The following is a 21312-nucleotide window of genomic DNA, read 5'->3' as shown; positions in this document are numbered from 1 at the left end:
TCTGCAGGATATATCCGACAGTCCGGGGAATCATTTCCTGCACTTCCACTCAAAGAATGGCTGCAAAACGGCTTCAATGACTCACAGTTGCCATATAAACCATGAGCCATAATCATAAAACATTGTGCAACCCCTTTGTTAGGAGCAAGAAAAACACCCGGCCTCCAGGACAGGTGCAGGCAGCTGTAAAACTGAGGCCAAAGAGCCACAGAGAGTGTTTGCTCAGGTATCCAAACATCTTAGACACACACCTTCATGAGGGAGTAAGTCATTCAAACCCACATCTATGCAAACCCAGAGGAAGAAGCACTGACAGCTTCATTCTCTCAGTTAACAGGTGTCGTGGCGAGCTCCTCGGTTTGCATGCAGCGCCATCTAGTGGACGGCTATGATAGAGCAGGGTATAAGGGGAGGTGGGTTTCTAAAAGCCTTTCCATTGTGCAAAAATTGACATTCAAGCAGTTTTGCATAATATGTTTGCCATTCCTGCACCGTAAATGTAAATATGACCCTACTTTGATGTTGTTTTAGCTGTAATTCAACCCTTTGATAGTGTGTTGTGCAATTCTTTGTTTTACATGCAGCTTGCAATGAAAACATTTCCCAATGTCATATCAATAAAGAATATTTGATCTTATATGCTCAGTAGATTGGTATATATAAGAGTATTCAAATGTATTCTGTATATTTATATTACATTATGTTTAGATACTCCTGAAGATATATAGGTCTCTGTGAGAATATTTTGGGGGTTTTATGTTTATCTTTATTTAATTCCATTTCTTTTTCAAACTTCTGCTGTAACAAAATAGTTTCCCAATCGATCTATAACCAGACCTATGTAGCATAATGCACTTAATCTGTGATTTATTTTCACCTCACACTTGTGCATGCTGTATCATTATTTATTCAGTTATTTTATTTATAAAACTTTATATATTTTTAATTTATTTTTTACCTTTGGTAAGAAAGCTTGATTTTTGCTTTAATTAAACATCTTTTTCTTAATAATTGGCCTTCTGTGTTTTTATGTAACTTACTCCTGTTGAACTGTAATCCTCCCTCAGCTGGACATGGACGGCGCTCCTCCTGCAGATGAAGTGTCTCAGCGATGCTTCACAACACACCGCTCATGCACAATGTGTTCCTGAATGCCTCACCAAACGTATACATATTTACTTTAGAGTTCTTAAAATGCAATTTGAAAGTGTTGCAGCCACTGAATCAGAAAAAAAGATGCGCTGCTAATAGTTCACTGCAACGTCTCTCCTTACGGGGAACACAAACTCCACACAGGAACCAGACAAGTGTCTACTTACTTACTCAACTCAGTTTATTTACAGAGCATTTGAAGAGCCATGTTTGTACTGAAATCACTAACAGAATTTAAACACATGGGGAGCTGATTAATCAGACCTCAGTATTTTTTATCTAGATGCTTTTGTCTAAAATCCAGTGACTGTTTCTTGGTTACGATTACTGTCTGGAGAAACAATAAATTAAGCAGGTTTTTTATCTTTTAAAGCCGTGCTCCTCTCAGCATCCACGCTTGAGTAAATGCAGTAGTTAGAAAGAGTTGGTTAATAATTCTGAGTGAGGACGGGACACAAACCGATCCAGGCAACACCGAGTCATCGACAATCCGATAAAGAGCGAGAACAGAGGGCTAGCTAAAAACGTCCACTACTAAACATCACAGTTCTCCCTCAGCTACCTCTATCTTTTAAAAGGAAGGATTTTCAAACAATTTTGAGGGACTCTTTGGCCCGATAAGAGAATCTGTAATAGCCTTTTTTTAATCTTGAATTCTTTTTATTTTGCCACCACAATGACCCAATCAATTCAATGCACTTTGCAAAATCATCACAGATCAGTATCATGGGAAGAGCAGAAGCAGGGGGGGGGGGGGTGGGGTTGAAGGAGAGACAAACTCAGAAGAATTCACGGTGATGGATTTTTTTTTTTACCCGACAACAAAACCCTTTGCCTCAGTGCTCTCCAACACTCACAATGAAATGTACCATCGGCTGTCCGGATGTTGGGTGCACGGTACTTGCCTTTTTAATGAAGGAACACTGAAAATAAAATAAGAGAAGAGGCAACATAGATAGCATGGACAGACAGTTTAAAAAAAGACACGGGAAAAACAACAACTCGGCCTCCTACACCCTTAAAAAAAAAGGGAGACATCTACAACACATCCTGCTAACATGCTAACACAGGGCCATCTATCCGTCTACTCTTCTGAATGTGTTGGGAATGGCTTTCTCTAAGCATGTGGGAATAACCTGCTCACCCTCCCCAAACTGTCCCACTGAAAAACATTGAACTCTATTTGAATGAAAAAATCATGAACAGATTTTGGATTATCATGAACAGCCCTCATTGTAACTGCCCCGTCCAATCACACGATGATCTGCCTTTGAGGTTAAATACATAAAATGATATCTGCGGGGGGGGGGGGAGCATGGACGACGGGTTTCTAAATGTTAGCGGTTCAGCACTACCTGTTAATTTGGCAGGTGTACAGCAAGTGTCTTCTAATTTACATGCAAAATGGTGGAATGACCCTCCGATTGAAACGTGCCGCAGTTGATTGGCACTGCACGTTAAGGAGGGCTTCAGGCGGTACCTTCTGTGAGGAACCTCTAAATGTACTTGATTTTTAGGCCAATTCAGTCCCCCCCCCCGTGCTCGGTACTCAGTGAGCAGGTGCTGACCTACTGTAGCTGCAGCACCACCTACATATTCAGTGTTGTGACGTGTTGGCGTGCACAGGAGTGGAAATCTAACTAGCCTCCTCGCTGGCTACTCTCAAACTCATGACAAACTTCATCAATGGTGTTCAGATGTCCCCCGTCTGCTCGTGAAGAGACACGTCCTCTCTCACAAAAGACATACAGATGTGTTGACAAATAATGCATGTGTTAAAAGAAGAACAGCTTTAATACATGTATAGTTTGCAAACGTACCAGTATGTGCCTCGTTTCGGGACAGCATATCGCGAGGAGTTATTTTTAAGACTGTAGTGGGGAGGGTGTCGTTCTGTCCATGCATTTAAATAGCAACACAAGAGGGGGGGGGGAGGCTAACACATACTTAACGCATCTTAGAGAGGAAATAAGTCACCCAGAGGTCTGCAGCAGTAAATCTCGTCGTTTCTTTCAAATAGATTTTGGACTTATAATCTTTTTTTGTGTGTGTCTGTTTGAATTCGAATGTTGTTGACAGAATAGGAGGAGTACATTTTTCTGGATCACATTCAGACGCCTCGTCTCTCTTCTTCTATACTTCAGTGTTGCCCGCGTAGAGCCTGGTCCATGATCGGGCTGTGGGAGGGAGGGGGGACACAAGAGAAGATATGGGAGGGGGGTGTGAGGAGGACAGTGGATAAGAGCAGAGTGTACACAGACAAGGTCCCAGTGTTTCTTAACCCTCCTTTAACGGCTCTTACAATAACACCAAAAACAAACAAGTTACCAAGCTGTACACAATGTCTCAGACTGCTTGTTTACGTCAATAACTGCAGTGAATAAACAAAGTAGACACTGAACATGTATTCGATTTGTGTGTGTGAACTGTCTGATGTGTGAACATAATCTACGGGTGACCAATTCATCTCCTATGGACGTCATCTTTGAGGTGTTTCAAAGACTAAACCTCTCAAAGTAAATCAAAGTGGTGATTTTAAACGTTCAGATGCCTGCTGTGGAGGATATAGTAAGGACTTGGAGCAATCAAATGTAAAACACTATTTCTCTGAGGGATGAAAGTAAGAAACCGGTCAGACTGGAGGGTTGTTGAACCAACACAACTTTGGCATGCCGTTAGGATTATATAACAGAGTTATTCAAGAGCTAGTCAACTCCTTTAATTGAACAGATTTATGTGAGTTTGCAAGGAAAAATAGCAGAGAGCAAAGTTGTTATCACTACTGCACATGTGTATGGGATAACCGAGAGAAGACCAACTCAGATGGTCTCCGACAGACGTGAGGAAAAACCACCACACAGCAGCCGTGCATTACCGAGTAAAAGCATGTCAGCATTCTGGTTTCTTTGCTTAAATTAAAGGGGATGTTCATCTAAGGACATGACTCCTTTTCATTGTTTTAGGGACTGTAAGGGAACATATCTAAATAAATAGAAATCATCTGATGACGAGCCTGTGTGTGTTTTGGGATAAGCAGTCCGCTCTGTAATGTAGATCATTTAGTACGTGTGAGTCTCTGAGGTGTACATGCCCTCATATTTGTGCGTTTATCTCAGTAAGGCAAGCTCCATGTTGTTGCAGGACGACTGTGATGAAAGCGCCTGATATTTAAACTGAATTAATACTTTGTTTTCGCTTCACTGCAGAGCATTACCGGCTGGCCATTTAACATATTTTATGCCAGACCTGCTCAAAGTATTTAATTGCCCTCTGTGCAGAGCTTCTTTTTCACGGGACTCCGACCTGTGAGCGACTAAAACAGAGGCAGTCTTAAAACAAACCTCGTCATTGGACTGTGTTTCTCTGGATTTAGAGAGGCAATCTCAGTTTGCAGACTGAATAACGGCATCAATACTAACCTCGATTCCTTACAACCATGTTTTCTGTCAAGTTCAGAGTGCTTTAATGAACATGAACATGGCGGTAATCCTCACCTGTCTCAATGGCATTGCTTTCGTTTTTCTTCCACTGCTCTGCAACATCGTTTGCCAGGGGGTCATCTGGATTGGGAGCACTTAATAACGCCTGGATGGATAGCAACACTGTGCGGATCTGCAGGGCTGGAGACCACTTATCTGTGAGAGAAGTTCAGAAAGAGGCACAGAGAGAGGAGAGGCTTAAAATCAAAAGGGAAACTTCAGGGTGATAAAGTACTGGCGTAAGTGGAATTTGAGATCCACGTTTTCCTGGGGAAACTCGATAAAGGAAACCCAGTCATCCTCCTTTAAATCAAATGAATCAAAAACAATAAAAGCAGATCAACTTGTGTTTGAATCACTGTCTGTTCCATTATATTCTGTATTACCTTAAAGGCAATTTTAGCAGCCCCCCCGCCCTTGCTGCTTTGCTTTGCTCTGCTCAAGTAAACATGACCTTGATGTTATTTACGTCAAACGCTGATTCAATGGTTGTTACCACTTCTGTTTCCTGGGGCTTTATTTGTCAGCTGCTCTTCAGCCATGTCATATCATAAGGACAATGACATTTCTCATCTTTGACTTTACTCGGAAGAAAATGTGTTTCACGAAAGTACCACAATGACGCGGAGACTCTCAGCAGCTCCAAAAACAACAGACAGCTAAAAATACATTTCTCTGAAAAGCAAGTTTGTTTTGGAATTCATTTGTTGTGTGTGCAGACATAAGACTCTCCAAAGGGATGCGAAGAGGACTCTGGGTTGTTTGAATATATGGTAAGCAGCTTGATCATGTGTCAGGTGTCACAAGCCATAATCAGGTTATTTTCTGAACATTTTAAGGGTTTTTAAAAAAGTCCCAGCAAGCAAAAATTATCCTTTACATTCCTGCTGTGAGTAAGGTCCCCCGTTAAAGTCAACCATAATCTATTTCCTATTAAGAGGCTTTCTTACCTTTCAAAATGTCTAAACATATTCTTCCCAGTTTGTCAACATTGGGGTGGTAGATTTTGGTCATGAATCGCACTTTGGGAGCTGCCATGGGATACTCTTCTGGAAGAAATAGTTCAAGTTTAAATGTGCCTCCTTCAAAAGGAGAGTCTTGAGGCCCTGCGATGATCACATGGAAGTAGCGTGCGTTCCCTTCATCTGGCGTGGCCGTGATCCCGGGAACGGGCTCTGCCATCAACCGCTGCGTCTCCTGCGCGTGGACAGAATAGAAATAGACAATACTTTCGTTGACATTCCCCGAGTATAAAAACATTGCTGTGGGTATAGACTGTCAAGTTTATAATGATACTTTCACCCTGCTTAGTCACACACACTTTTACACGCCATACCCAGAATCAGACAAAACCACATTCCATGAACTGTTGTTTAACACGGAAACTCACAAGGTGTGTGAAAGCTGGATAAGCAGTTCAATGGTGAACATAAACAAACACTAATTTGTTGACAAAAAAACAAGCTAATTCAGGATTGCGTAGCATTGTTTTCATTGTAGATAAATCTACAATCTCTAATCTCTTCTTTCTTGCAATACAAAAGGTCAGAAAATCTAAAAGATCTTAAATCTTGAAGCGCTTGTTTTGTCCGCCTATTATCCAAACTATAAACATATTCTGTTAAAAATACCTTAAAGCTTACTAAACCAGCAGGTATTCACAGGTTTACCACTGGATCTATAGCGCTTAATGGATAGCCAATTCATTACTGAAATAGCATTTGTTTTATTTTTTCTAAATAAGAGATGTCTTATTTCAGCGCTCAGTTATTTAAGGATCCTTTTGAGATAATATGAAGGTGTTTGGTGGCGTAATTCTGCGTTTTACTGCAATACAGCAGGCTGACGACACTATGGGTACAAAAAAGGAAGTGAAGCATTTTTTCAATGAAGAAAAGCAGGTGCAGCGATAGCTGCAGTCAACAGGAAGTAAGCTGGTTAAATCATGTGTAGTATAGTGTAGTGTACATGCCTTCGTTGTGATTGGAAAGACAATAAATAAATGCCGGAAAACAGTACCAGAGTGTAGGAATACTCTGTCACAGTAAAAGTATTCTAAATGTTCCTCCAGTGAAAGTAGAAAGTACTCTCCTCTAAATGTACTTAAAGCAGCGACAGTAAAAGTAGTCATTGTCTGATTGGTCCATTTCAGAATAATATCTCTGATATGTTTTATAATGATTGATCATTAAAGTGTTCTCAGAGCTGGTAAAGGTGCAGCTAGTTTGAATGGCTTTGTATACTGCAGGGTAGCTGCTGGATTTACTGCAGGTGAACTAAAGTCTGATTTAAGGGCTGATTATATTTACCATCAGTAATCCAAATCTGCAGAGTAACTAAAAGGATTAAATAACTGTAGTGGAGTAAAATTACACCATTTACTTCTGAATTGTAGTGGGGTAGAAGTAGGAATTTTTTTTTGTGAATACTCAAGTGAAGTATGAGTACTTCAGTACAGTACTTGAGTAAATGTACTTAGTTACTTTACACCACTGGGTACACTGGCACATCTGGTCGTAAATACCGTACACTCCTTCACTAAGATTGGAAAACATATTGTCCATAATGGAAGCTTGTGATGTGTTTTCACTTTGTTTACGGTAGTTTTAAAGGCTGTGAAAAACCTGCTAGTGTCGATAAATAAGATGCAGGAAGAAGTGGCGGAATAGGCTGATTGAGGCCTGATGGAGGAAACCGCAACGCAAAAGGCCCTTACATGTCTCCCTATTTTCTCATATCATATCATACAAAGGAAACAAAATGAACAATGTTGCTTTATCTCAAGCATTTACATGTGCTGAATGCACAAGGGGAGCGTTTTCACATCCAGACATGTGTGTACCAATCACCAAAAAGCTACAACTGCTAGCATGGCTAACATTAGCGAATCCATTCATATGGCGACTAGGACAAAACGTCATAATTTGTTGATTCATACCATACATTAACAACACAGTGTCATAAAAATTACACTTAAAGCACGACAATAAATCTAGCGGAGAACATAAAACACAGCTAGAGAAGAAGGGAGTGAACGGAAGTGGAAAACAAAATAGAAAAAGACCGTGCTAGCTTGATATGAGCTAACCATGCTAGTAATGCTAACGTCAGAATTACACGTTTTTTAGCCTTTAATTTAGTTCCATATTCTCACCACATACATTTTACAATACCCCACGCAAGAGTGTGTTTATATACGAAAACAAGGTGTGGTGTAAAGTGTACCTTTATAATCCTACGAGGCAAACCGGCCATCTTGTGTTAGCTATTATATTTTTAGCCGTGGACTCGCCTTCTCTTCAGGTCGGATTGACTGACTGCGGGGCGGGGGGCGGGGCTAATAATTCAGACTTCCGGTGGTTTCAGATGACGTCACTAAATATGAGGTGCATGATTGTTTTGCCCATATTTTATCTCGATTATAAAAAAGTTACACACAATATATATATAAAAAGAGACACTAGAGATATTTCAAATGATATTGACTATTCCTGTAATTTTGTTTAACCCTAACCCTTCTCCTAACTACTTTATTTTTGGGAAAATGTCACATTCACCAGAAGAAATGGACTGACTTTAAACCCAATTTTGCACATTTTAACTTTTAATTTAATTACAACAATATGGCACCCCTTTAAAAAATAGTAAGTATAAGAAGCCAGTCAAAACCAAATGTGTTTTTAATAAAAACATTTGCAGCTTTCCGTCAATAGCATTCATCTTTTTTTTAAACCGTTTTGTTCATAAAAGCCAGTTTTCTAAACAAAAGCATGTTTTCTCTCCTTCATACAAAACATATTTGTTTCAATACACAAAAAAACACGTTATTTTCTGCCTTCATATTATTGCAATGATTTCTTTGTTTTATAAAATTGTATTTATTAGATTTGATTTGACCTTCTATTTCCCTTAGAGCATGAGGTTGTGTATTGCTTATAATCAGGAAAAGACCATTCTGTTATATTAAAGCTACACTATTGGAAATTGCTCCAAGTACATATAATTCTTTTCTATGAATTCATTTGAAGATATTCTGGAGAAAACTTGGTCTGATCCTAAAACATTTCTGACCATACATGCATCAAATCCTCATATTTTGGGAACCCTCTCCCTAATTTTGCATCCCTAAAGATGGGAATAAGAATGATATGTACAGTTGTTTTCTATATTACTTGTTTGACAATATTCTGAAACATAACAGAAAGACAAAAACCCTTTTTTTAAATGAATGGACCACTTTTGGTAGGTACTGACCACTGCAGACCGGGAACCCCCCACAAGAGCTGCAGTTTGGGGGATGCTCTGACCCAGTCGTCTATCCATCACATTTTGGCCCTTGTCAAAGTCGCTCACATCCTTACGCCTCTCCTGCTTCCAACACTTCAACTTTGAGGACAGAGTGTTCACTTGCTGCCCAACATATCCCCCCCCACTGACAGGTGCCATTCTAACGTGATCATCACGGTGCTTCACTTCACCTGTCAGTGGTCATGTTATGGCAGATCGGTGTAAAACACTCAATCCAACAGTAGTGAAATGACAGAGGATCACCAAAGTTCTTAAAATGCATCCTCCAGGGACCTTGAATTTCTGTTGTAAATGTCAAGACAATTGCGTCTATCACTCAAGATACAGTATGTCTGAACCACCAATGTAAACCCAATGGTGGAACAACAGTAAGAATCAGAGGTTCCCCAAAGTCAGTAGGGTTCATCCTCTGGGGATCGTGAATTTCTGTACCAAATTTCCATCCAAAGTGTCCAATAGTTGCTGAGATATTTCAGTCTGGACCAAAAGGCAGATCATCTATAGAGCCATGTCTTTGGCATAGCTTAATATTAAGATTGAGAAATTTAAATTCTAAGAAAAAAACAGTAGGTTTTATGTTTGTTTTCATACAAGTGTAGTTTATAAATGATGGCAGGTGGATGAGCACACGGCTAGTCAAATCATTATCTGTTTGCATCTTGTAGTGCAACAATGGAACAAACCAGAGGCAAAACCTGGATCAATACCTCGGTTCTCTTTGGATGAGAACAACAACAACAACAACAACACTGGTTTCTGAGGTTATCGAGGATGGTGAGGATTATGATAAAAAAAAGCAGTTTTGGGACACATAAAACCTTAAAATCGACCCAAATTTGAATCAGAATCACCCCACTGAGTACAGATATGGTTACTTTCTGGTTAAAACAACCATTTATGATCCCGAGAATAAATTCAACATCCTCAATAACCTCCAAAATTGTCCAAATAGGCCAATCCGTTTTTTTAGCTATTGTCTGCATATGCTTATTAAGGCCAATTGTGCAAATTAAATGAGCATCCAGCACCGACTCCAAAACATGACAACCTATGTACTATTCAACAGTTTATTATACATCATTGTGACAACACAAACAACAATATTTGCAATTCTGAAACTTTGGCCTTCAACTATCTGTCTTTTGGAGGATCCTTCTTCCTGCGTCTCTGGTGGTACCTGTGAACAACGACACACAAGGACATTCATTCATATCTTTGATGTATTTTCCTTCAGCTCTTACATTTTGCCTCAATAATATACTGTATGTACAACTTCATGGTGGGAAAACAAAAAAGGAGCACAAAAAGCCACCAAGTGTTGAAACAAAGGCCAGCACTATATCCATACTTAGGCAGGTAAAGGTCTATTGGCCAGCTCATAGAGTCCTCTTATGAACCTGGATATGTAGTTGTATGACTTAAATGTATGGTACGGGTCCCCAGCATATAGAAACTGCCAGATGCTAACTTACATATGAAAGGGGTAATTTGCACAATTAGTATAAGTTGCATTAATTAGCACATGCGGACAATAGTTTTAAAATAAATCACTCGATTTGGACCACTTTGGAGTGTTGTAGGAGGTTATTGACGATGGTGAATCAATTTCTGCCATTTTCAGAATCCAAATAAGCAGCTTTAAGCAGGAAGTGGCCATATGTGTACTCCCGGTGAGTGGATTTTGGGTTGATTTTGAAGATCTAGGGGATTTTTCGATCCCAAAAATGGATTCATCATCCTCCATTTAATTGGCCAAATCGGCCTAGCTTTTTTTTTGTTGTTGCAAGCATTCGCTAATTAATGCTTATTAATGGATCTCCTGCCAATTGTGCTTATTAACACCACATATGCAAGTTAGCATCCGGTAGTTTGTGTGCGCTAGGGACCTGTACTTTACATTTCTAACATAAAACCTCCTGGCAGGAAGACTATAAGTTAAAAATGAAATGCACAATGTGTGTCATTTCCGTACTTACTGTCCCACTGGGTACCACCGGTGTTTGGTGGTGAAAAACATCTTGCTCAGCTCCTCTATGGTGGGCCCCTTTTTGTCCCGCAGCACCTCCTTGCTGAGGTGGGCCTTTAGGATCTGGTCATGTGACTCAACCGGGTTGCTCAGGGGGTCTGTTCGCTCTATAGGCTGCGAAAAAGAAGAAGAAATGATCAACAAAATCAATCCTTAAAATGTTCCATCTACCTTTATTTTTTTAGATTTATTCAGGAGGTTTTTCTTAAGTGATGCACATCTGGGAATCAGGTGTTTGAAGGGTTACATATCCTGCATTCACTTGGTCACTGACAACGGTCCCTGCAACACTAAGCTTATTGTATTTATTTACATGTATATAGTTTAACTCTTCTCCTGCAGACTTGCACATTGGTCTCGCAAGATAATCCTGCTGTATTTAATTCTGCTCTGTTTTTTCTTGCACTTTAAATGTGTATTATTGTTTTATGTCTTGTCTACTAGCAAATGAGCATCAAAGGGGCAAAAGAAATAGCAAAACATGAGACAGTCTGACAGATTGAGGCTATGGATCACTCTGTTACCTGGGTGAGCTCATAGGGAATGTCAGCACTGGGATGGTAGCACACTATGGTTTTCCCGTCTGATGTCACACCAATATCCACATTGCTAAATTCAAGAAAATGAGAGGTTATTATCCTGGTCATAATATCAAAAAGCACCTTTACTTATTACGTATCTTTATTACAAACCAATGAATATGCTTTCTTCATTTCTTTTCTATGTTTTTCCATATAATAAGCCACTTCAAAATGAAGCTCTTACCCGTTACCGTCAAGTGAAGGACCGCAGTACTTCTGTCGCATTGGCACCAGACATGCTGCAACAGAAAAACAAACAGGAGGTGAGACACTAGCAGCACCTTTACCAGCTCTGAGAACACTTTAATGATCAATCATTATAAAACATATCAGAGATATTATTCTGAAATGGACCAATCAGACAATGACTACTTTTACTGTCGCTACTTTAAGTACATTTAGATGAGAGTACTTTCTACTTTCACTGGAGGAACATTTAGAATACTTTCACTGTGACAGAGTATTCCTACACTCTGGTACTTCTACTTTACTCAAGTACAAGATCTGAGGAGTTCTACTTTACTCAAGTACAAGATCTGAGTACTTCTACTTTACTCAAGTACAAGACCTGAGTACTTCTACTTTACTCAAGAACAAGATCTGAGTACTTCTACTTTTACTCAAGAACAAGATCTGAGTACTTCTACTTTAACTCAAGAACAAGATCTGAGTACTTCTACTTTAACTCAAGAACAAGATCTGAGTACTTCTACTTTTACTCAAGTACAAGATCTGAGTACTTCTACTTTTACTCAAGAACAAGATCTGAGTACTTCTACTTTAACTCAAGAACAAGATCTGAGTACTTCTACTTTTACTCAAGTACAAGATCTGAGTACTTCTACTTTTACTCAAGAACAAGATCTGAGTACTTCTACTTTAACTCAAGAACAAGATCTGAGTACTTCTACTTTTACTCAAGAACAAGATCTGAGTACTTCTACTTTAACTCAAGAACAAGATCTGAGTACTTCTACTTTTACTCAAGAACAAGATCTGAGTACTTCTACTTTACTCAAGTACAAGACCTGAGTACTTCTACTTTTACTCAAGAACAAGATCTGAGTACTTCTACTTTACTCAAGTACAAGACCTGAGTACTTCTACTTTTACTCAAGTACAAGACCTGAGTACTTCTACTTTTACTCAAGTACAAGATCGGAGTACTTCTACTTTACTCAAGTACAAGACCTGAGTACTTCTACTTTAACTCAAGAACCAGATCTGAGTACTTCCACTTTTACTCAAGAACAAGACCTGAGTACTTCTACTTTTACTCAAGTACAAGATCGGAGTACTTCTACTTTACTCAAGTACAAGACCTGAGTACTTCTACTTTAACTCAAGAACCAGATCTGAGTACTTCCACTTTTACTCAAGAACAAGATCTGAGTACTTCTACTTTTACTCAAGAACAAGATCTGAGTACTTCTACTTTAACTCAAGAACAAGACCTGAGTACTTCTAATTTTACTCAAGAACAAAATCTGAGTACTTCTACTTTAACTCATGGACAAGATCTGAGTACTTCTACTTTAACTCATGGACAAGAGTACTTCTTCCCTCTCTGCACAATCTATATGTAATGCACCGACATCACATTTAAAAAGCTTGAATCCCTGCACACTATAGTCTGTCATGTCTGGGTTTGACGTCCGTGCAAGACACAAAACGTAGCAGGTATGACACATGCTTACATGTCAAAATAAGATATAATTTATGATCCCAAAGTTGGAGGAAAAAAAATGCGTTACTGCAGGAATGTAAAATAAGGCATAACAAATATTTTTAAAAATAAGAAGAGTAGAAAATAAACAAACATCAACTATAAATATCTCACATTCATGCAAGAGAATGCACTCATTAAGGAATACTCATATGTAGAGTTATTAGGTATATTTAATTATCTTTTAAAGTTAAAACACAGTTAGCCAAATGCTAGTGTTTACCTTCTAAACAGTGTCAAGGTTAGCCTCTGTTAGCATTGCTGGCTACACCATTGAGCTAACGGTTATAAACGGTTATAAAAACACCACCTTTAACTAAAAGGGTTTCACAAACTGTTGAATGGATAACAAAACAACTTACTTTGTAGATGTCGTAATGTGGAGCCTTCAGAAAGTCGAGTAAAGATACTGTGTAGTTTGCATAAATGACCCGACGCCATGCTTAGTTATCATCGGCTGTGCATCACTGAAATAGTTCCGTGTTAGACTCAGTCACTTCGGTTCCGCTTGTCACACGAAAAATCCGGTAGAATTGTGGGTGTGTATATACGTGCACATTATATGTACAACAGGGACATATTATTATTAATTGTAGTAACTGTTTGTATGATAATACATGTGCTCTGTTCTGTTCAATATAGGTGAGAAAATCAATGAAAACATTTCCCCTCTGTGGGACCATTCGATTATACTCTTCTTTCTCTTTTCTAAAGTGTAGGAAAGGTGAGATCACTATCCAAGATTATGTTCTGCAAAATCCATCACACTGGTTAGATTACTAACTAGTTATGCAGGAAAAAGAGTGTAAACTGTTTGGTTTGTTGATCTTGAAACAGACTCAAACATGTTGCCACTAAGAAAAGCACTCTCCATTGAACTACAACTTTATTAATTTGTTCGATAAATCAATGTTTTATCCATTCAAGACATACTCAACACGAAGAAAAATGGTTTACACATATTAAACTGCATTTATTTATTGAATATACAGCATATTAATGAGTCCACTATGTTCTAATACAGGTGCCAGATGATAGTATACAGACTTTTTATTAAACCGTTCGCCATTACCAGGAAACGCAGGTATGCATGTTAAAATAGTTTTTGTAGCATATGACAACAAAAGGAAAACTGAAGAGATCTTAAACTTATATAAACATTTGAAATATCTGAATCACTGCGTCCACTTAAAACATCTTGGATTATTCACTCATGAATATACCGCTTTGTCTTTTATTCACACATCTTTGAGCGTGCAAAGCAGCTGTTGTTTTCTGTGTAGCGAGAGACAAGCTGAACACGTTTCTTCAGGTGTTTTCGGTGCTAGTTTGCATTCTCTCCACCTTCCGAATTCTTCAGGAATGCATTTGTATTTGTTCCAATCCTTTCCCCTTGAACTCCTGCACTCTGAGAACACACCGACAGCAGGGCGGCTGGGTGTGCTTTCAGGCGTTTCTCAGTTTATTCGTGTGTTCAGGTTGCTGATTCATCCAAGAGCGTCACTCGGCGACTTCCATCTCTGCCGAGGCTGCCGCGCTGGAGGCCTGGGATCCCGTGTTCGCCACCAAGCGCTCTCGGCTGCCAAACACCTCAGTCACTAAAGGTAAACAATCACAATAACACACAAGCATTATTTATTTGAAAACTCAACAGTATACTGTATATTGCCTCATCTACACACATTTGGCAGATTGCATTCGACGTTGAGCGATATTTTGGATTTTTTTAAGTGGGTTGTACATCTATAGTCAGTGTATTTCCAACAGCTAATGCCCCCAGTTTGGAGAAACACACCAAAAGGAATATCAGCAATGAACTGCCGTGGTGGGGGCGATCTCAAACGTATTTTAAATACCAGTTTAAGTGTACGATAAATGTAATATATTTTCAGTTTCAGTATTTAGTGTCTCTACTGTGACATGTCTCTCATACTGCCTGTGCTGCCAGCACCTCTTTTCACCCTCTGTCTGAAACCAGAGCCCAGTCTGCTCTGATTGGTTAGCTCTGTTGTGATTGGTCAACAGCTCAGGGATGTCCCGCCCCTTAGCCTATCGCGTACAATCCTGTCTGTTTCTGCATTAATGGTCTACGTCCTGAAAGTGTATGACATAAAGAACTTCAGCAAAGAAGGAAACTATACCTGCTGCAACATCACTTATATCCCAAACCCGCAGGCCTTCCTTCTGTCCCCCGAAGGCGTAGACGAAGGGGTGATCGGGGCAACACGACGCACAGAACAGCACACCCTGTGACAGGAAGAAAAAGGAAGTTGTTAAACTCTCTTTAAGACCTCAAACTTGTCAAGAATGTGAAGTCTACCTGCAAGCTCTTACCATTTTCATATCCCTGGAGTGCACCAGGTTGGGCTTGTTGCCCAAAATGTCCCAGATCTTGACGTGTTTGTCGGCCGATGAGGTGACCAGGCATCCTTTAATCTGGCTGCTGAGGTCCAAACCTGCACACATGTTAGCGTGAGCATGTCTTCAAGATTCTACTGACAGTTGCTCTAGACTTACAATCACCTAAATTAAAATTGCAGTGGGGAATAGTGCAGTGAGATTGGCCTGCTGGTTGCAATGGTTTCACTGGCGTCCAAATGTTTTCCAAGATGAAATAGTAACCACATGTTTTTCTGGTGTGTTGCAACAATGGTAAGCCATCATTTCACCCTCCCTTAGTGACTCACCAACAACAGTCTCACCACACAGTGCAGAAAAACACATCATTTGTACTGTTGTTCCACAAACTTCCACCTACCCGACACTTCTTCATCGTGAGCCTTCAGCGTGAACAGGGGTTTATCTGAGCGTGCGTCCAGGCAGTAGACGAATCCATCCTCTGTGCTGGCCTGCACACAAACACGCACTTAACCACTGAGCTGGTGGATCAACAAGGTTTGTCACACCATGAGCATTAAAGGTGATGGTATGTTTATTCATGAGTACATTTCAGACACAAAGGCAATCCAAAGGGCTTTAAATGGGCGTTAACACATAATAATTAGGAACAACATTAATCAAAACAAAAAGACAATTCATAAAAGAGAGAGAAATAATTGTAAATACACATAGTGCTGCAAAAAGTGCTGAAGTGCAATGATAAACCGTGGTTAAATGACATCTGGAAAAGCAGCAAGCAAGTTGAAAGAGTGATCGGTAGCCAGTGCAGAGCTCTGAGAACTGGGGTGATGGGTATGATTATTTCCACGTACCAGGAAGTTGTACGGGGAGAAGTGGTTCCAGGCCAGACGCTCCACCTGACCGCTGAACCTCCAGGTCCGGTTGCTGTTGTCTGGACTCCGGCAGTCGTACAGAACAGCTGTCCTGGAAAGAGAGAATGTTTTTGTATCTCAAACTCACTGAAGGTAAATCTGTTTATCAGCTCATTCTACAAACCAACAATAACACTTACTTATCGTAAGAGCCTGATATCAGAGTCTGGGCCTCGAATGGGTGGAATGATACCGTCTGAACCTGGAAGACGGGGGGGGGAAAAGGGAAATTCTTAGAATATAATGACAGATAATCAACCGTTAATAACACCTGTTGTAATTATTTTCCCTTCTCAATACCTTATCAGTGTGCCTGCGCAGAGTAGTGGCTGGTTTTCCTTGAGTGAGATCCCACAAGATCACGGTGTCATCAGCTGATCCGCTGGCCAGCACATTCCTAACGGAGAGAAAGTGGCTTTGTTCAACAGATGCGTTTTTATACACACTCTCCCATAAAAGCTTGTATTAAGAGTCTAAATAACTCTATATTTGATAAGCAGAAGGTGCAGCTTTTTTAATTAAGTTGTTAGGATATTTTCATACAGCAAACAAGCACAAGCACACGTCTTTAAATTCGGTATAGTCTTTTTAGTTATAGTGGAATATTCTGAGGACTTGCTTTTTAACGGAGGAAGTTTATGTTGATCCGTTATGTTTATATGACGCCTGGATTGCCGAATAAATACCTATTTTCTGCAACGTTACAAAGCTCTCCGAGTCATAACCCTAAGGACAGTGGCTTTTTATTTACGAAAAACTGACTAAAACGCCACAACCCGCGTAATGTATCCAAATAAATATGCCGCTCAATACTGACCTGACCAGTCTGTTCCAGGATATATCCAGCACTGCGTCCGCGTGGCCCTCCGTAGGCTCTGCTGCCGCCCCCTGGCATCGAGGAGAACAACGTGTGAATGATGTGAAAGAAATCAGGAAACAAAGCGAGGAAAATGTCTGCTACTGATGGGGTCAAAAATAGAAAAATAAATAGTATAAAAAGCTGGTAGAGGACAGTGTAAATTGTGAATACCTTCTTGCTCTTCTTTTTCTTCTTGGCTGCCATTTTGGTCCCCAGGGAGAAGGCGGGCTCCAAGCAGTCGACCACATCCAGGTCCCACACGTCGATCTGAGGAGTCATGTTCCCCACAGCGGCGTAGTTACCTGACACGCGGAGCACAGCGAGGTGAGCTAATGCACGTTAAATAGATCACACTCATTTTGGCTGTTGTTATATTCAAATGGAATACAACTGGATTGTCTTACCGGCTCCTTCTCCGGGGCTGGGGTCAAAGTTGAGCCACTCCACACACAGAGGGTACGCTGGCAGCAGAATGTCGTGATGGACATACAGAGAGTCCTCGTCCGAGTTATAGACTGTGAAGAGATCACGTGTTAAATATATATTTAAGAAGAAGTCTATCATACAAGACGCTTCGGACAATATACCTTTTCTGATATTGACATTAGCATATGATTTCCCGAACCAGTAGTAGGTTACACATACGAGGAACTGCCTCAGTGTATATGGTGCACACATCAACACAGATAAATTGTACGAAAAACAAGCAAAACATAAATAAAAAACTAGTTTTATACACGTTAAGATATAGAACTAACTATGTACAGTACACTATGACAAAATACTCAAATTAAATATGTGCAGTGTTGTTATGAGAAGTGTAAAGCTATGCAGACATAAAGAGAGGTGTGCAAATGTGGAAAACATTCGGAGGGTTGTGCAGAACCGGAAATACTTAAAATAGATAATGTCAGGATCAGATATGTAGCTAACATTATCAACAAAAGAGAGTCCGTGTCTTCCACGTAACGTCACATATGAAGATTTTCACCGTGGATCTCTAAGTTGCAGCAGTCCTTCTCCGCGCGGCCCGTCAGGATCAGATTGTCACTGGGTTTGATTTGGAAGTCTTCCCGCTCGTACTGGTCCTAAAAAGGGAATAAAAAGCTGGACGTAAACTGAACGTCTAAGCTTTTATTTCATGGTTTTTCACTTTGTTTTGTAGACAAATGCATGTTTTCATAGTTAACGAAGAACCAAAAAAAGGACTTGATAAATGAAGCTAAATTATTTTAATTTTTTTCAAATTAGAGCCATTTTCATGAGTTGCCTAGATGTGCGACAGCAGTGTGTGTGTGTGTGTGTGTGGTGTGTGCGTGTAAATCAGTTGAAACTACTGGAAATAGGACAACATTGGATCTGTAAAGCGCTCTTACTGTGTCTTTGATGGTGATGTAGGGATCCTCCTCGTTACAGCTGTACACTGTAAGCCCAGCCAGACTGTCTCCCAGATTAGAGGTGGCTAAATGGAAGACAACACGGGGGTAAATCGGCAGAATTATCAGAAATGAGTCTGTAAACACACACACACACACACACACACACACACACACACACACACACACACACACACACACACACACACACACACACACACACACACACACACACACACACACACACACACACACACACACACACACACACACACACACACACACACACACACACACACACACACACACACACACACACACACACACACACACACACACACACACACACACACACACACACACACACACACACACACAAACACCTCCACACTCACCTGCATCCTCTTCATCATATCTGTCCAGGCCGTACTCTGCCAATTCGTCCTCTTCCTCCTTTCCCTCCTTGTTCTCATTCTTTGGGACAGCAGCAACATCCTCCGCTGTATTACCGTCAAGATTATCTTCACAAATGCCTTCGTCGTCGTCGTCTTCCTCTTCCTCGGCTGCTAGTTCCCTGATTCGGCAGACAGACAAACAACCATGATTCAGCTTTTCCTAGAATACCAGTCATATTTGGATGGACTCGGGCAGATTCAGTAAAAAGATCCCTGCAGTAATGCGAGTTTTACTCCAACATACCCAATCTCCTGCTTCGCTTCACTAATGATGCGCTGAAGTTCTTCCTGGCTCAACTCCACCTGAAATGAAATTTAAAAATAGTCTTTATTTGCTCATTTGTCTCGGGTTTGGTGCGGTAAAAAGAAAAAGGATATACGGTGTTAAAAATGTGTGTTTTCTTATGACACCTGTGGTTAAATATATCGTCATTGTAGTAATTGAATTTATGCGTACAGTGTAAGGTAAGTTAACTAAAAATAGTTGATATGTGACTTGGGCTTATTATATATAGGTATTGTGTGTTAGCCACGTTAGCACTTATCCCAATATAAGACGTGAGCTCACAACCAACACACTTATAGAATCAGAGGATGAAACCCTCTTTATTAGTCACATGCATGCACACAGCAGAGCACACACAGTGAAATGTGTCCTCTGCATTTAACCCATCCTAGTGCTAGGAACAGTGGGCAGCTATGGTGCAGCGCCCAGGGAGCAATGGGGAGGGGGGATTGGAAGTGTCCGGTGCCTTGCTCAAGGACACAGCAGCAGGACCTAGGAGGTGAATTGGGACCTCTCCAAGTAGCAGTCCACCTTCCATATTTTCAAGTCTGTCCGGCGACCCTACGATTCCCAGTCCAAGCCCCTACTGACTGAGCCACTGCTAGACTGTACACTTGAAGCTGTCACTTTCAAAGAGCTTTTATAGGACCATAATTACCGACAGTATTGCCAAAGCTTTGTATAATTACCAAAATACATTATGACATTTTGAACAAAAGCAACAATAACGTGTATATCTTTTTAACACAAAAATAAATACATAAAATAAACACAGAATAGAAAAGGTCAAAGTTTAGTTATTCATAATTGTGCAGGACAATGCTGACAGTATATTCCTTTACTACATTAATAAGAAAATAAATATGCATATTATAGAAATTTGGGAAGAATTGTAGGATTGAATTTGGAGCATTGTTTGAGGGGGTGCTGCTCACTTGCCACAGTGGTCTCCTCCACACTGTCACTCATTTACAATAAAATGGTACACAAAACCACACAAAAAGCTAAAATGTCATTAATATTAATAAGCTACATTTTAAATGGAGGTTATAAATGTATAAATTGATTTTAAAAATGGATTTTTCTTTTTTAAATATGAAACGCGAGGAATCCGTACCTCTTCATTGAGAGTGTTATCGGTATTTAGGTATGTTAGCTATCCTTTATCATCTCTACCTACTGTCACTACACACATTGCCTTATATTCCATTACACTGCAGTTTGTATCTGGTCTACAATGCGTAATTATGTAGTAAATCCTAAAGTTTGCTCTTTTGGGAGCATAGTTGGTGACATGTTGACAAATTAGCATAGCTAGCTAACGGTTGCTAAGTTACTCACTTTGTCCGGTGTTTCCTTGGAGACGCCTCTCGCTACCCATCCGACACAGGTGATCTGCGCGCTCATTTTGGATTAAACTCTCGGTTTATCGTTCAGAAACAATAAAATATAGAAACGTGTCCAAACTGTTTCACTCCATGCACACAGGGGGCGTACATGTGAGTTAAGGAAGGGTCCTGCGAGCATGTAGATGGCGTCAAAAGAGGCGTTAACTAACCTGCCTGATCACAAATGTACCTTTATTTATTCAGATCACGGTTTAAACTGACTTGGAATAAATGAATTACATCAAATAATAAAAAAAGACAAATACAGTTTCATATTTTGGATTAAATATTTTTTAAATACGTTAGTTCCTTAAAGCAGCAAACAGAAAAGTTCGGCCAAAACACAAACTACGTCCCCCCCTTTTTTAAATAATGAAATTCTTCTCAATTAATTTTTATTTGTA

The 21312-nt window shown here is 40.0% G+C and overlaps 3 protein-coding genes across 3 annotated transcripts; all 3 read right to left on the bottom strand.

Moving 5' to 3' along the window:
- Window positions 1-1310: 1310 nt before the first annotated feature.
- Window positions 1311-7962, bottom strand: ube2nb (ubiquitin-conjugating enzyme E2Nb). Its single transcript, XM_063905531.1, has 4 exons — window positions 7857-7962; window positions 5582-5828; window positions 4647-4787; window positions 1311-3329 (listed from the first exon to the last, which is right to left on the bottom strand). Exons 1-4 carry the CDS (start codon window positions 7884-7886, stop codon window positions 3286-3288), a joined length of 462 nt encoding a protein of 153 aa, XP_063761601.1. The 5' UTR covers window positions 7887-7962; the 3' UTR covers window positions 1311-3285.
- Window positions 7963-9992: 2030 nt separating this feature from the next.
- mrpl42 (mitochondrial ribosomal protein L42) lies at window positions 9993-13794 on the bottom strand. Its single transcript, XM_063905104.1, has 5 exons — window positions 13635-13794; window positions 11731-11785; window positions 11490-11574; window positions 10916-11079; window positions 9993-10116 (listed from the first exon to the last, which is right to left on the bottom strand). Exons 1-5 carry the CDS (start codon window positions 13711-13713, stop codon window positions 10071-10073), a joined length of 429 nt encoding a protein of 142 aa, XP_063761174.1. The 5' UTR covers window positions 13714-13794; the 3' UTR covers window positions 9993-10070.
- A 430-nt stretch (window positions 13795-14224) lies between these two features.
- On the bottom strand, window positions 14225-21056 carry pwp1 (PWP1 homolog, endonuclein). Its single transcript, XM_063905017.1, has 15 exons — window positions 20862-21056; window positions 19479-19537; window positions 19175-19353; window positions 18780-18865; window positions 18395-18491; window positions 17808-17918; window positions 17575-17705; window positions 17362-17432; window positions 16845-16941; window positions 16685-16746; window positions 16485-16596; window positions 16031-16121; window positions 15607-15728; window positions 15414-15519; window positions 14225-14870 (listed from the first exon to the last, which is right to left on the bottom strand). The coding sequence occupies exons 1-15, from the start codon at window positions 20925-20927 to the stop codon at window positions 14773-14775; spliced, it is 1488 nt and encodes a 495-aa protein (XP_063761087.1). The 5' UTR covers window positions 20928-21056; the 3' UTR covers window positions 14225-14772.
- Window positions 21057-21312: the final 256 nt, after the last annotated feature.

The sequence above is a fragment of the Eleginops maclovinus genome, chromosome 17 (genome assembly GCF_036324505.1).
Source record: "Eleginops maclovinus isolate JMC-PN-2008 ecotype Puerto Natales chromosome 17, JC_Emac_rtc_rv5, whole genome shotgun sequence".
In the NCBI taxonomy this organism is placed as follows: domain Eukaryota; kingdom Metazoa; phylum Chordata; class Actinopteri; order Perciformes; family Eleginopidae; genus Eleginops; species Eleginops maclovinus.
The sequence above is the reverse complement of the archived record's forward strand: the minus strand, read 5'-3'. Positions and strand labels throughout refer to the sequence as shown.

Coding starts and splice junctions, on each gene's coding strand:
- ube2nb (XM_063905531.1), bottom strand. CDS start 7,886: ATGGCCGGTTTGCCTCGTAGGATTATAAAG. Junction 4,788..5,581: donor ATGTTTAGACATTTTGAAAG/GTAAGAAAGCCT, acceptor CTTCTCTCACAG/ATAAGTGGTCTCCAGCCCTG. Junction 3,330..4,646: donor AAGCAATGCCATTGAGACAG/GTGAGGATTACC, acceptor TCCCTCCCACAG/CCCGATCATGGACCAGGCTC.
- mrpl42 (XM_063905104.1), bottom strand. CDS start 13,713: ATGGCGTCGGGTCATTTATGCAAACTACACAGTATCTTTACTCGACTT. Junction 11,786..13,634: donor CACATTACGACATCTACAAA/GTAAGTTGTTTT, acceptor TTTCTGTTGCAG/CATGTCTGGTGCCAATGCGA. Junction 11,575..11,730: donor CCTTCACTTGACGGTAACGG/GTAAGAGCTTCA, acceptor TCTTGAATTTAG/CAATGTGGATATTGGTGTGA.
- pwp1 (XM_063905017.1), bottom strand. CDS start 20,927: ATGAGCGCGCAGATCACCTGTGTCGGATGGGTAGCGAGAGGCGTCTCC. Junction 17,919..18,394: donor CTGCAACTTAGAGATCCACG/GTGAAAATCTTC, acceptor ATCTCTTCACAG/TCTATAACTCGGACGAGGAC. Junction 16,122..16,484: donor TCTCCCCGTACAACTTCCTG/GTACGTGGAAAT, acceptor GTTTGTGTGCAG/GCCAGCACAGAGGATGGATT.